General features: G+C 39.4%; 1 protein-coding gene across 1 annotated transcript; it reads right to left on the minus strand.

Annotated features, from left to right (window-relative positions):
- Positions 1-3,548: 3,548 nt before the first annotated feature.
- On the minus strand, positions 3,549-14,006 carry LOC105437943 (serine/threonine-protein phosphatase 6 regulatory ankyrin repeat subunit B-like). The gene is made up of 9 exons (XM_030991184.1): positions 13,394-14,006; positions 9,812-12,865; positions 8,289-8,530; positions 7,247-7,360; positions 6,430-6,580; positions 5,603-5,704; positions 5,259-5,345; positions 4,691-4,813; positions 3,549-4,307 (listed from the first exon to the last, which is right to left on the minus strand). Exons 1-9 carry the CDS (start codon positions 14,004-14,006, stop codon positions 3,706-3,708), a joined length of 5,088 nt encoding a protein of 1,695 aa, XP_030847044.1. The 3' UTR covers positions 3,549-3,705.
- Positions 14,007-14,424: the final 418 nt, after the last annotated feature.

Raw genomic sequence — 14,424 nt, forward strand, 5'->3', positions numbered from 1 at the left:
ATATTCCTACTTCCTGTGGAGAGTTCCAGCCAAGTCCCATTTCACAAACGCTAACAATGCTGATCAAACTACAATGACTTTCGCATCCTACCGGGGTACCCATTTAACACCAGGGTGGAGAGTGTTAAAATTGGATTAATGTCTTTCACAAAGGACGTTAATGCCAGGATGTGATTCGAACCCTCAAGCTTTCGATTGAGAGTCAAGTGAATGAACCACTATAGCACGATACCTGCTATTAGACTTGCCCGCCGCGGCGAGGGTTAAGGGGAACACATCTCATAGCAAGATATTGCCTACCACGGAGTCAATCAAAATGCAACACTTTTACATTGTTCATATTTTACAAACTAGACTGTATGTATAGGTTAGGTCGAGTAACTTTTACTAATTATTTTTGTGGAACATTTTGTAATGGTTCAATAAACAGGGGATCGCACATTTTCCTTTCATTTACATTGTTTTACGGTAATGTAAGCATAATTGTTTTATTAAACAAAGTGAAATGCATTTACTCTGTGTCATTTGTGTGTAATTTGTTACAGTAGTTTGTTGTTTCACCAAGGAAAGCTTGGAAAGTTAAACGAACCTACTGAACATGATACCTATTCTGAGAGGGAACGGTTCGTTAGAACCTAGTACTATTTGGTGTGTATGTTTAATATTCCAGCATTATAAAACATTAATTTATTAAGAATAATTTGGGTTTATTCAGTACCTGATACGGAATACCTTCTCTAAGCACTGTTGTTATAGAATTATTAGTCCAGTCATCGAATCCATTCACGCACACAATGTGCACCATCTCCACTCCCTGAGAAGTATTCTATCATATTGTCACCCTGCGCGCATAATGGCAGGTTGCTGTCATAAAGGCTTTCATCATCGTACCAGCTCCCCATTCTTTTCTGGGTAAGGAGCAGCAATTTTTTTCAAAGGTAATTCCTTCTGGATACTTTCAAAGTTGAATTAATTTCATTTGACTGATTTGAGTTGATGTTAATTTATTTCCATATATATGCACATCAATTTTATAGCTACAATCCTGTTGATGTATAGATTTTGTATTAGAATTGTTTATTTGGTTCAGTTTCATTTATTTCTCCTCAAGAGATCAACAGATAAAAATACATATATAAACAGACAAATGGATGACAATACATGACAAAGGATTATAAAAAGTGAGGAAGGCAGTGGCCAAAAGGAAACAAACCTTGTAAGAGGACAACCCTTTAAGAAAACAAGATATACAATATGTAACATAAAAACACATCAACTTTATTTTATCAACAGAAAATAATAGCCATGCATTTCATACCACCATATTTACATGTTAAGAAGATAAAGTATTGGTTGGTAAAAGGGGCCAGATAATAGCATACAATGTATGTGCTAGTCGATCCTTACGCCTTACAGCTAAATAATGTATTTTGTACAAGTAACCTTCAGGAGAAAAAAAAATTTACCATTACAATCGATATTATAAAATAGACTACAGTTTATCAATGTCTTACAAGATACAAACTTATAATATGAAATATCGTACAAATACAGACTATTTGCATGGATTTTTAATTCATGATTCGTTTAACACATGTGTGGTTACAGACTCTGACATTAATAGGTAATCTATATTACAAAATTCAAAAGACAATCAAAATCGACCTCGTGTCGTTCTACATTATGGGAGACGTAACTGTCCACCTTCAGTTTGCCTTGTAGAGTAGCTATACTCTAGAATGGCACAATAATCTATCAAGGCAATGAGGCAAATGTTTATTAAACAGATCAGACATGAAGTTAGAGATTGATGAATCATCCTAATTATACAAAGTTAGGATTCGCAATCTTTTAAGTATTGGAGCTGTAGGAGTTCTCCCATCTCTAAATGCAAAATAAAAAACACAAACTGCAATTTTCTGTGAATACAATAATTATGCTTCCTTATTATTGCGTCCCCACACCTATATTCCGCAGGTTATGTGTGGTTTTATCCACGTTTTATATGATAATGTCGAGTATGCCTAGGAACAAAATGTCGCAATCTAAACAAAAAAACACTCTATCTTCCTTCCTAACACACTGATTTACATAACGAATATGACTATTACATGACAGATGTCTATCATAAGTGGCAACATCAACCTCTTTGACTTCCTCTCCAACTGTTTCCAGTTTACCATTTAATACTTTTTTGTTACTCCTATTTTTCAACATGAAATAGGTTTTCATTGAATTAGTTGTTAGCAATATTCAATTCAATTCAATTCAAATGAGGTTTTATTCAAGACTTGTCAAAAAGTCCAAAGACTAAAATTGCAAGTTTACATTAAACATACAATCATTTAAAAAAAAAACATTGCATTGCATTAAAAAAACATATATATATATATATAAAGAAAACATAACAAATGAAAACAAATATATAAAAATGAATAAATGTTTACATCAAAACAAATACAATGTATCCAGATACGTGTATTCAATTAACTGTAACATAGGAACAACTGCGATAAAATGCAATACAAATTCCATTCAGAAGGTATAATGAATATCAAAGAGTACTAACAAGTATTAAGAATGGAGGTTTGGCTGTGTGCTAATCACAAGTGGGACATGATGTATAAACATATTGCACATGAAAAAAATGAAAGTCCTTAGGTATTATTGGTCACAGTAAGAATAGCAGATAATTAAACAATGCTGCACTGTAAAACATCATCAGAAGAGAAAGAGGTGGAGAGGAGGAGGGAGAGACAGAAAGTGAGAGAGAGAGAGAAACAGAGAGGAGGAAGGAGAGACGAAGGGAGAAAGAGGAAGAGGCAGAGAGAGAGAGAGAAAAAAAAAACAGATAGAGAGCTGAGAGAGAGGGGAGGGAGTGAAATAGAAATAGAGAGGAAAGACTAAAACTGAAGAACAGAAAAGGAAATTTGAAAAGTAGCAAGTTCAAATAGAGAAAAGGGATTGGAGAGTGAGAGGAAGGATAACAGTACATGCAATATCAAAATATTAATGAATGAAAGAACCTGCTGTGCCAATCATCATGACAGTTAATATTGCACATAATTATATTGCTGAAATACATGACATATAACATACTGATAATTACCTGTAATGCACCAATTTTTCTGTGTGTTGTAAAAAACTTCATCCATATTAATTTTGCCCTGATCAGCTGGAAAAGTATGAACTATGTTAGAATCATCGGAAAACAGCCGCAAATCGAAACAATCAGTTACTGATGGTAGATCATTTATTTAGATAAAAACAGAGTTGGCCCTAGTACTAATCCTTGTTGAACACCACATCTTATATTATTCCTTATAGATAACGTTAGACCACATTGAACAATCTGGGTCTGTTACTAAGATAGTCCTTAAACCATGCAAAAGGTTAAACTCGAATGCCATGATGAGAGAGATTAGAGATAGTAGTATATTAAGATTAATGGTGTCAAAATTACTTTCTTAAAATCGATGAATATACCTAGAGAGAATCTCACTTCGTTCCTGTATGCAGCGAATATACAGTGCGTCCCAGAAAAAACGAAACTGAGAATTATCGATGTTTTATCATAACTTAATCACAGTTATAATTAATGTCCCACTTGAGATCGGATTTTAAGTGCACGCCCAGTATTTTCTGGGATTCCGTTTTTTTTCAGAGGCCCATCATTGATATGGAACAGATTGAGCCTGTTCCCTACTAGTAATCACTACTGTCTGTGTCATCATCTTCCATTTGATCCTTCCGAGGACCAGCTGACTTTGTTCCCTCAAACGCATAGTTCTCGCAGATCTCTTGGCAATCCCCACGATTCATGCGTTCGAACGCCTTGGCCAAGTCCCCAAGGTTCTGAATCTTCTTTTGACTCTCAGCAAGTACGAGTAGTTCTTCAGTCGGATTCTTGCACTGCTCGAGTGATTGTATGTAGTCTTGAAGTCCAAGCTGATTGGCAAGACCCCTCCAGTCATCGTAAACTGGGCTTTCTCTGTTCAACCGACAACGCAGTTCATGCTGTAGCATAGGAGGTACTATGGAAGCAATAGCAACAGGGGTAGGGGCAACAGTATTTCCTTGGGGATTATTTCCTTGAGGATTATTCCCTTGCGGATTGTGGATGACCATCTCTTGGACGTTGATATAGACGTTCCCAGAACGCTGGTTCATAATTCGATCTCCTAAAAGTCCTGGAATGAATTCTTGGACAATGTTTGTCACAATTGGTGGTGGGGCTAAGTCTCCCATTGTCCCCTCTGCTACAGACTCTAATGAACGGACGGGCACTGTCGATGATGTCGATGGAGCTTAAATCAAAATGAACAAAATTATTACATCGTTCATATTTACAAAGAGCATGTAAAGGAAATAAGCGTATATCACAATACATAATATGTGCTTCGACAGGACTTTAGATATTATTACCCCGGTTAAGTTCCAGCAACCGTTTAAGGTAGCCTGCCCACGTATTACACATGGATTGAGTGTAGCATAATATATATATATATATTAATGTTTTGCCAAAGTATTTCGTTCTTTACTATCTGTAACATAAAATTAAATGTCAGTAACTACTCACCTTAAAGTTACGATTGATTGAGGAGATAAGATTATTTTTGGGGGAGATCAAATTGATTTTTTTTTTAATGTTACAGAGCCCAGAACACGACTTTATCTCTCAGCTCCTTACCAATTGCTACTGTCTCCGTTACCAAATCATCTATGACTTGGTAGGCATGTTCACATGACGGTGACTCTGTCGATGGTGGAGTCAATGGCCTAGGTATTGTAAGGACATCAGTATGACTTCCGTCTGAAATAAAGCAACGTAAAAAAAAAAAAAAACTTTTAGAAAATGATTAAACCAAACTCCGACCTGTTCTGTAAAGAATTATGACTGATCCGTTATCTATTGCATGTCGACCGTCGAAGTATATTGTATTACTTTGCTTTATTGACATGTTTGAGATAAAATCATGGAACATGTAGCGAAGAGTTGTTAAATATTATACGGTATAAAAAATACATTGATAATACATTACATGATATTTAGAACGAAGGCCAATTACAAGAACATAGTCCGCAGTAGCAGTTCTAGTCCCCCCCCCCCCCCCTCTCTCTCCTCCTCCCCCCAAAAAGCACATTATGTAGAAAACGATTGCTAGAAGACCTCATCACTGCATCGCCCTGCGCCAACCAAAAAATAACACAATATTTATACATGTATTCCTCCAGAACCGCTCCTGATATAGTCTTACCCTTTGTGTCTGCAGGCTCAGGTGATGTTGGAACTATCGTTTCAAGATGATGCTCGCTTCTCGTCAGCTCTTCGGAGAACTGAGATGCTGAAAATGCAATAATCAATGAAAATCAAATCAGAATCAAGTCTCAATTGCACACATATAATGTAAATTTGTTCGACTTTCTTCAAATCGTCACTTTACAATAAGAAAATTGTTTCATATATCAAGCTCGTCGACATCCCATTGAATGCGTGTTAATTTGTACACACGTTTTACATTTGTACCCATGACGGTGATACGATGCCCTGCATACCGAAAGGAAAAATAGTATTAATATATATATTATTTTTAAATCTTACATTTGGATGTTCCTCGTCCAACATCAGTTGGTTCAGCTTTGCCTTTGGACGATGCAGATCCCATCGGCTTTGATTGGGCTATTGGATTCACATGGGGCACATCTAAATTGTGAATATATGATATCAACGTGATGAGAAGTGATTAGCCTAAAATGATAACTTTTCCAAATTTGAGTCACTTGCCATGGTGGTTTTGCTACACTAAATGATTGCACGTAAAAATAATGTGTAGGCCTATATAATATAATATAATATACATGTATGTATATAGGGAACAAATAATTCGTGTTGATAATCCTCCCTCACGGCGATATAGAAATAATAATTAAAACGATTGAAATTAAAGTCTTTAGAGTTCTCTCCTTCACTATGACCGGTTTCATTTTTATCCCAATTGTCTAATTATTATTTATATGTATATACATAAACAGGGTGGTCAAATGATGTTAGGTCAAATTCACTTGTACCAGCAGTAGTATAATATTTTCACATGAAAAATTATACCAAGATCGTCAACATTAGTAAAAAAAAAAAAAATTGTTTTCGGGAGCATTATGTCCAGAATCAATAAAAAAAAAGGGGTTTAAAAAATTCGTATAATCTCATGTCTTTATCACACAAGACGTTAAAAACGCCCGAAAAGAAGGAAAGCATGTTTGTGGAATGTAATTGTTAAATCTGATGTGTAACAGCTTGTCCGAAGCTCAGGCAACTAACCAATCCTGAAACTGCAAAAAATAAGATTTTCTCTGCCACCACTGATAGTGAAAGTCTTTAGGCCACTTTTAACACACCGTCCCCCAAAGAAATCATGCCCTTAAACTAACCGTTGTATAGTACTTGGAAGGCGATATGCTTCGTGATTTTTTGCTTCAAGATGAGAGTGACGAGAACTCCGGGAACTGTTTTTTCACGTGGCTGAAGAATGAACGGCATCATGTGGGTGTTCATGTCAAAGAAAGCACATTCTTCAAGTTCCTAGGGAAATCAGAAATACCATCAAATAACAACCTATGAAGTTATAAGAACTACTCCATGATTCATTCTGATCTAAAACTGACACCATGAATTATGGCCCATGCGGGCGCGTACGCAGGGGGTGGTTTTTTTGGGGGGGGGGTCGAACCACCCTCAATTTTTGTTGGTGTGTTTTGAAGAACCCTCCTCCCCCTCATTACCCCCAAAAAAGTGACCTTACCCCCCCCCCTCCCCCCTCCCCCTCCCCCCCCCTCCCCCTCCCCCCTCCCCCTCCCCCCCCCCCCCCCCTCCCCCCCCCCCCCCACCCAACGGAACGAAATATCGATCGGGCAAATTTTAAAATTACGTTATTTTCAGAGGCTCATCATTGAGACGCAAACATGGAGTTTTGATGAAACGTCCCATGAGGTTCACAGTCATGGCATTGCTGTACGCGGTATTGAATTTCATGTCATTGTCTTTACTCCAATTTTCTAATTCGTCACGATGGTCCTGTAGTTTCGGAGATGCCGATTTTGTGCGAATCTCGAGAAGGCTTAGGTCGTAAACATATTTCAAATGATGCTCGATATCATGTGCGGCATTATTCACCAGAGCTAGGAACATCAACGGGCCTAATTCTGTTCCCTGCGGAACACCACATATTATTTATGCTAAGATTCTTACCAGTGTCGAAACTTCGTCTTTGTTTTCCAGATGTCTGACTAGTAGGGGTCCGTGTCCCCAATATACGCAGTACTGCCCACTTTGAAAGGCTACCTTGAAGTCTGGTATGATATCCTGCAAAAGGTTGAACATTTATGAACAATATTGGCAGAATGATAATAATAATTTCAATAATTGCACTTATGCTGTCTTTTGAGATGGCACTGTAATATACTCCAGCAATTACAAGGTACTCAGATACACATGGGTGGCAAATACGGATTAATGTCTTGCCAAAGAACGTTAGCACCGGGCAAGCATTCGAACCCTCAACCCTTGGATTCAGAGTGAAGTGAATGAACGACTATACCACAACACCTCCACAAAAACGGGTGATGATTATTACTTCAAGATGTGAAACGGTTATCAGGGTAGAATTATTAAAGCTGTGATTTTGTTAATTGGTTATGACCCCTCCCTCACACCCCCACCCCCACACCCCCTACCCCTCCGTGCACGGACCCCCTACTCAGATAACGTTACACAATCAAGTATTGACATTGGAACCACTGGAAGACCGGGGACATACACAAGTTATATCAATAACTATGGTATTAAACTTTTTGTCCCAATACCAGTGTTTGATAAACAAACACATATACAGTGTTAGTTGTATGAACTTGCTATTATTTAGGATTCCTGTCCATTTTAATGTTTATTTAATCCAAATTCGATCAATATCAACGCTTGTCCATTTATTATTGTCAGACTTCATTCGAACTCGTCTCACAGTACGGTCTAAGTTCGTCTTTGTGTAATCAATTCCAAATAATTTCATTCAAATGTGTCGCATAGACAAGACCTTATAACAGACGAGGTATGCATTTAAATGATGCTTTGACAAAAATCGGTTGCAGACTGACAAAATCGATTCATGCAATTGTCCGTTTGCAGCAAAGGATGACGTACGCGATCTGACTCTAGAGAAATGAGAAGGAAAAAAGGTCATTACCCATAACAGGCACCAGAAATTTAACCAACTAATAATTCATAATAAAACTACCTCTTTCACTCCACAGAAGTCGTCTTTAATGATGAGCAAGATGCTGTTCATGATGTCTCTAGATGTTGACAGGGGAGCGTATGGCGTACAGATGAGCCGCTTACCGATGAAGTATCTCCTGATTAAGGAGATAATCCACCATTCTGAGAAATGGTCTATGTACAGAGTAAGGTGATTCTTTGCGACTACACACCGAGCAGCTTTGTCAGAAGCAGGAACTATCCTTGAAAATTCATCAGATCCTTTCGACAAGACACAAACAGAGGGGACCGTGTTAATTGTGTAACGCAGTAAGCTGTCAATGCTCTGGGATTTACTTTCACAAAAACAAAAATAAGGTAATTTTTTGGTAAGGTAGGTTTCTTTAATAAGGGGACATTGTTTATTCGTGAGCAATTTCGTACACAAAAATGTCAATTGCTGTTTGGTGATTGGCTATTAACAAATTGTTTAAAGTATTACATCATGCATAACACTTTTTTCATTCCCACAATTCCCCACGATCTTTCCACAAGAATCTGAAAAATGGCGGCTCTATGAACTATGCGATGTATGCGTTATTCAAACACAAAGACGAAACTTTTGCTTTTAAGTGAATTTTTATTCCAATATAAGTTTATCAAGTAAAACTCAGTGAAGTAGAAAATTCTCAGATGAACATTAATATCGAAGTGAGGCCATAATATGATACCAAGAATAGTAAGAAAAGATGTATTTTGTGTGAAGGATCTCTGTCATAATTGTGATGGGTTCGTCGTGGCAGTCAGGGGCTATCTGCACTCTGACATCAAATTTTCCCCTATCCCATCCTCATTTCTTTTGTTTAACCACAGAATATTAACCGATTGAATACACTCTACACCCAACTGTTCATGTTATAAACCTCTAACCTAATGCGCAATTATGAATTATGCCATGCTCATTGGATAGCATGGAAAATGTCTATACTTGGTTTTAATCCACTATTGCAGTAGTGGCATGAGGACTCTGACTGAGCGTTGAGTCACAGTGATCCAAGTCCATATTCAACATAGTTTCTCCTTAGCTTCCTAATCCTAGCCAGCCCCATTTGTTGATTTCATCATAATTTTATGTTCCATTTGAAAAGATGATTATCAAATCATGTTGATAATGAAGTTTAAGAAAGGTTAATCAAAAAAGGTTGATCCTGGCAATGTTTTTTTTTTCTTCTCTCATTTTGTGGAAGAAATGTTAAGGGGATGATAGTTATGATTATGATGATGATCCTGACATGGTCGGTGATGATGTAAGAACAAAATTTTGTGACCTGTAAAGTCAAAACTGTATGACTGCCGGTTCTAAAGTGATGATGAATTCTTATGCAGAATTGAGAAATTGGTGTTAAACTTTGTGATGTTTGTCCGTTATTCATAACGTCTTTAATTCAATATAAATATAAAAGCGAATTAAAGAAGATTCGACAAAGAGAGGGAAATAAAAGGAACGGAAGGGAAAGGAATTGATATGGGAATATGGGATCTATGGTAATAGGAAGATCTTACCAGTCCTTCGGGTGTATAGCACAATTTCTGCCTTGTCTGGGTTGGTGAAAATAGCGCTATGTGAGACCGTGACTTCCACCGGAGTTTTAAACTGAAGACCAGGAGGGGAAAGCTTAAGCCCAACTGAGATGACAACTTCATCTTTTTCCAGGTTTAAGTCAGGTGGAATACTTGGCAATGCTTCTGCTGTGATATATGTGGCTTTGTCCAGATCTTCGGGTGAAAGTAGAACCTTGATGCTGTACTCGTCGAGACTTATAATCATTGTCTTTTCTTTGATGCTCTTTCTCGAGGAGATAGAGCTGTCTCGTGGACGGGTAAGATATGGATCGTATGGTCGCGAGGATTGGGGCATATAGCTAGGGAAAGCAGCACCACCAAAAGTACTGCGAAGGTAGTCATAGTGGTCCTCTTCAAACCCAATGAATGGCTTAACGATCTTTGTTGCTTCTCTATTCAAATGATAGTCATGTATACCTAGATGGTTAAGAGCAAGGTGTGACAGTGTCCCGACGTCTTTGTCACATTTATCAAGCTGTGCCCCTTTACTAGTAAGGTATTTGACAATATCAAGATGACCCCTGAATGATGCAATGTGAAGAGCTGTAAACCCATCTTTATCACCCTTTTCAATGCCCGCTCCTTTGTCCACAATATACTCGACGACTTCAAGATGGCCTTTTTGAGAAGCACAATACAAGGGTGTCTTGTCGTTTTTGTCACGTTTGTCAAGCTGTGCCCCTTTACTCGTAAGGTATTTGACAATATCAAGATGACCCCTGAATGATGCAATGTGAAGAGCTGTAAACCCATCTTTATCACCCTTTTCAATGCCCGCTCCTTTGTCCACAATATACTCGACGACTTCAAGATGGCCTTTTTGAGAAGCACAATACAAGGGTGTCTTGTCGTTTTTGTCACGTTTGTCAAGCTGTGCCCCTTTACTCGTAAGGTATTTGACAATATCAAGATGACCCCTGAATGATGCAATGTGAAGAGCTGTAAACCCATCTTTATCACCCTTTTCAATGCCCGCTCCTTTGTCCACAATATACTCGACGACTTCAAGATGGCCTTTTTGAGAAGCACAATACAAGGGTGTCTTGTCGTTTTTGTCACGTTTGTCAAGCTGTGCCCCTTTACTCGTAAGGTATTTGACAATATCAAGATGACCCCTGAATGATGCAATGTGAAGAGCTGTAAACCCATCTTTATCACCCTTTTCAATGCCCGCTCCTTTGTCCACAATATACTCGACGACTTCAAGATGGCCTTTTTGAGAAGCACAATACAAGGGTGTCTTGTCGGTTTTGTCGCATTTGTCAAGCTGGGCCCCTTTCCTAACAAGATGATGAACTATTTCAACGTGCCCATTGGACGAGGCGATGTGGAGTGCTGTTAACCCGTCTTGATTACAGTTATCAACACTTGCTCCTACGTTTAGTAAGACCTCGACAATACCTAGATGGCCTCTTTTTGTTGCAAGACACAAGGGTGTCATCCCGCTCCTGAGTGCTTTGTCAACCTCTACCCCTTCGTTAACGAGAACTTTGACAATGTCAAGGTGTCCCCCAAAGGAAGCCAAACTAAGTGCGGTCCAACCATCGTCAGTGCTCCTATCCAGCTCTGCTCCTTGACTGGTTAGAAATTTCAGCGCATCAATATTACCAGTTTGTGATGCATTATGTAGTGCTGTACATCCAGCTTTACCACACGTGTTAATATTGGCTCCTTCCGTCAAAAGGTACTCTGCAATGTCAAGATGACCACCGTCTAAAGCCAGGAGTAGAGGTGTCCAGTAATCATTAGCTATTCTCTCCAGCGCTGCCCCTTTCCTAACAAGGGATTTGACAATATCAAGATGACCCTTCAATGATGCTCTGTGAAGAGCTGTAAACCCATCTTCACCACCAATATCAATGCCTGCTCCTTTGTTCACGATATACTCGACGACTTCAAGATGGCCTTCTTGAGAAGCCGAAAACAAGGGTGTCCTGTCGTGTTTGTCACATTTGTCAAGCTGTGCTCCTTTCCTAACAAGGTATTCGACAATGTCAAGATGACCCTCCAATGATGCCCTGTGAAGAGCTGTTAACCCATCTTTATCACCAATATCAATGCATGCTCCTTTGTCCACAATATACTCGACGACTTCAAAATGGCCTCTTTGAGAAGCACAATACAAGGGTGTCTTGTCGGTTTTGTCACGTTTGTCAAGCTGGGCCTCTTTCCTAACAAGATGATGAACTATTTCAACGTGTCCATTGGACGATGCAATGTGGAGTGCTGTTAACCCGTCTCGATTACAGTTATCAACACTTGCTCCTACGTTTAGTAAGACCTCGACAATACCCAGATGGCCTCTTTTTGTTGCAAGACACAAGGGTGTCATCCCGCTTCTGAGTGCTTTGTCAACCTCTACCCCTTCGTTAACGAGAACTTTGACAATGTCAAGGTGTCCCCCAAAGGAAGCCAAACTAAGTGCGGTCCAACCATCGTCAGTGCTCCTATCCAGCTCTGCTCCTTGACTGGTTAGAAATTTCAGCCCATCAATATTACCAGTTTGTGATGCATTATGTAGTGCTGTACATCCAGCTTTACCACACGTGTTAATATTGGCTCCTTCCGTCAAAAGGTACTCTGCAATGTCAAGATGACCACCGTCTAAAGCCAGGAGTAGAGGTGTCCAGTAATCATTAGCTATTCTCTCCAGCGCTGCCCCTTTACTAACGAGGTATTTGACAATATCGAGATGACCCTCCCATGATGCTCTGTGAAGAGGTGTAAACCCATCTTCATCACCAATTTCAATGTCTGCTCCTTTGTTCACGATATACTCGACGACTTCAAGATGGCCTCTTTGAGAAGCACAATACAAGGGTGTCCTGTAGGTTTTGTTACATTTGTCAAGCTGCGCCCCTTTCCTTACAAGGTATTCGACAATGTCAAGATGACCCTGGAATGATGCTCTGTGAAGATTTGTAAACCCATCTTTATCACCAATATCAAAGCATGCTCCACTGTTCACGACATACTCGACGACTTCAAGATGGCCTTCTTGAGAAGCATAAGACAAGGGTGTCCTGTCATTTTTGTCACATTTGTTAAGCTGTGCCCCTTTACTAGTAAGGTATTTGACAATATCAAGATGACCCTTCATTGATGCTCTATGGAGAGTTGTTAACCCATCTTCATCACCAAATTCAATGTCTGCTCCTTTGTTCACGATATACTCGACGACTTCAAGATGGCCTTCTTGAGAAGCATAAGACAAGGGTGTCCTGTCATGTTTGTCACATTTGTCAAGATGTGCTCCTTTCCTAACAAGATATTCGACGATGTCAAGATGACCCGCTAATGATGCTATGTGAAGAGCCGTTAGCCCATCTTTATCACCAATTTCAATGCCTGCTCCTTTGTTCACGATATACTCGACGACTTCAAGATGACCTTCTTGAGAAGCACAGGACAAGGGTGTCCTGTCGGTACCGTCACATTTGTCAAGCTGTGCCCCTTCGTTAACAAGAACTTTGACAATGTCAAGGCGTCCCCCAAATGAAGCCAAACTAAGTGCGGTCCAACCATCGCCAGTACTCCTATCCAGCTCTGCTCCTTGACTGGTTAGATATTTCACCCCATCAATATTACCAGTTTTTGAAGCAATATGTAGAGCTGTATATCCACCTTTAACACATGTGTTAATGCTTGCTCCTTCTGTCAACAGGTACTCTGCAATGTCAAGATGGCCACCGTCTAAAGCAATGAGTAGAGGTGTCCAGTAATCAATAGCAAGTCTCTCCAGGTCTGCCCCTTTACTAACAAGGTATTTGACAATATCAAGATGACCCTCCAATGATGCTATGTGAAGAGCTGTAAACCCATCTGTGTCACCAACATCAATATCTGCTCCTTCGTTCACTAACAGCTCTACCGCACGAATATGGCCCTTTTTTGAGCATAAATGAACCGATGTCTGTAGTTTAGCATCGACCGCATTCACCTTTGCTCCATGATTGGTAAGGCATTTAACCGTTTGCAAATGTCCGTTTTCCGAAGCAATGTGGAGGGCCGTCTTGCCAGATACATCCGAGCAGTTTACATCAACTCCTCCCGAACCCTCTGATCTGTCCTCCGAGTCAATTAATGATTGTATCTTCAGGAAGTCTCCTTTTGCTGCTGCTGAAAACAGCGCCATGTTAACCGCAATTCACACCCACAACGTTTTTCTGATAATGATATTTCCGTGCTCTCAAAACACAATGTTGCTTGTTGACACTGAACTACTGTGTATATAAGGCCGTACCCTTTAGTAGCGATGACATTTGGTCTATTCTGAAGAAGCAATCAAGCGTGATTATGTGAAAGCATTCTATAAATTGGACTTTGCATTCATATCCATATTCGGCTTCACAAGTCTGACTACGTTACTGTATAATGTATTGCAACAATACAGCACTATAATAGCCTTGCCATTTCTCTGTATTTTGGGGGCCTAAAATATACCTGGTTTCAGATTTGCGCGGAATAAAAAGTACATGGCGGGAAAATATCTCATTGAGGCCTCGTTCATAACCAGTGCTGTAGCTATAAGGTGACGTAACCCCCCCCCCCCC

This window comes from Strongylocentrotus purpuratus, unplaced genomic scaffold (assembly GCF_000002235.5).
Source record: "Strongylocentrotus purpuratus isolate Spur 01 unplaced genomic scaffold, Spur_5.0 spur5_contig_845, whole genome shotgun sequence".
In the NCBI taxonomy this organism is placed as follows: Eukaryota; Metazoa; Echinodermata; class Echinoidea; order Camarodonta; family Strongylocentrotidae; genus Strongylocentrotus; species Strongylocentrotus purpuratus.

What these genes read in the sequence shown, in the direction of transcription:
- LOC105437943 (XM_030991184.1), bottom strand. Translation starts at nt 14,006, where the DNA reads ATGGCGCTGTTTTCAGCAGCAGCAAAAGGAGACTTCCTGAAGATACAA. An exon ending in ACTTCTGTGGAGTGAAAGAG is followed by an intron (nt 7,361 to 8,288) that starts GTAGTTTTATTA and finishes AACCTTTTGCAG; the next exon opens with GATATCATACCAGACTTCAA. An exon ending in AAGACGAAGTTTCGACACTG is followed by an intron (nt 6,581 to 7,246) that starts GTAAGAATCTTA and finishes TGATTTCCCTAG; the next exon opens with GAACTTGAAGAATGTGCTTT.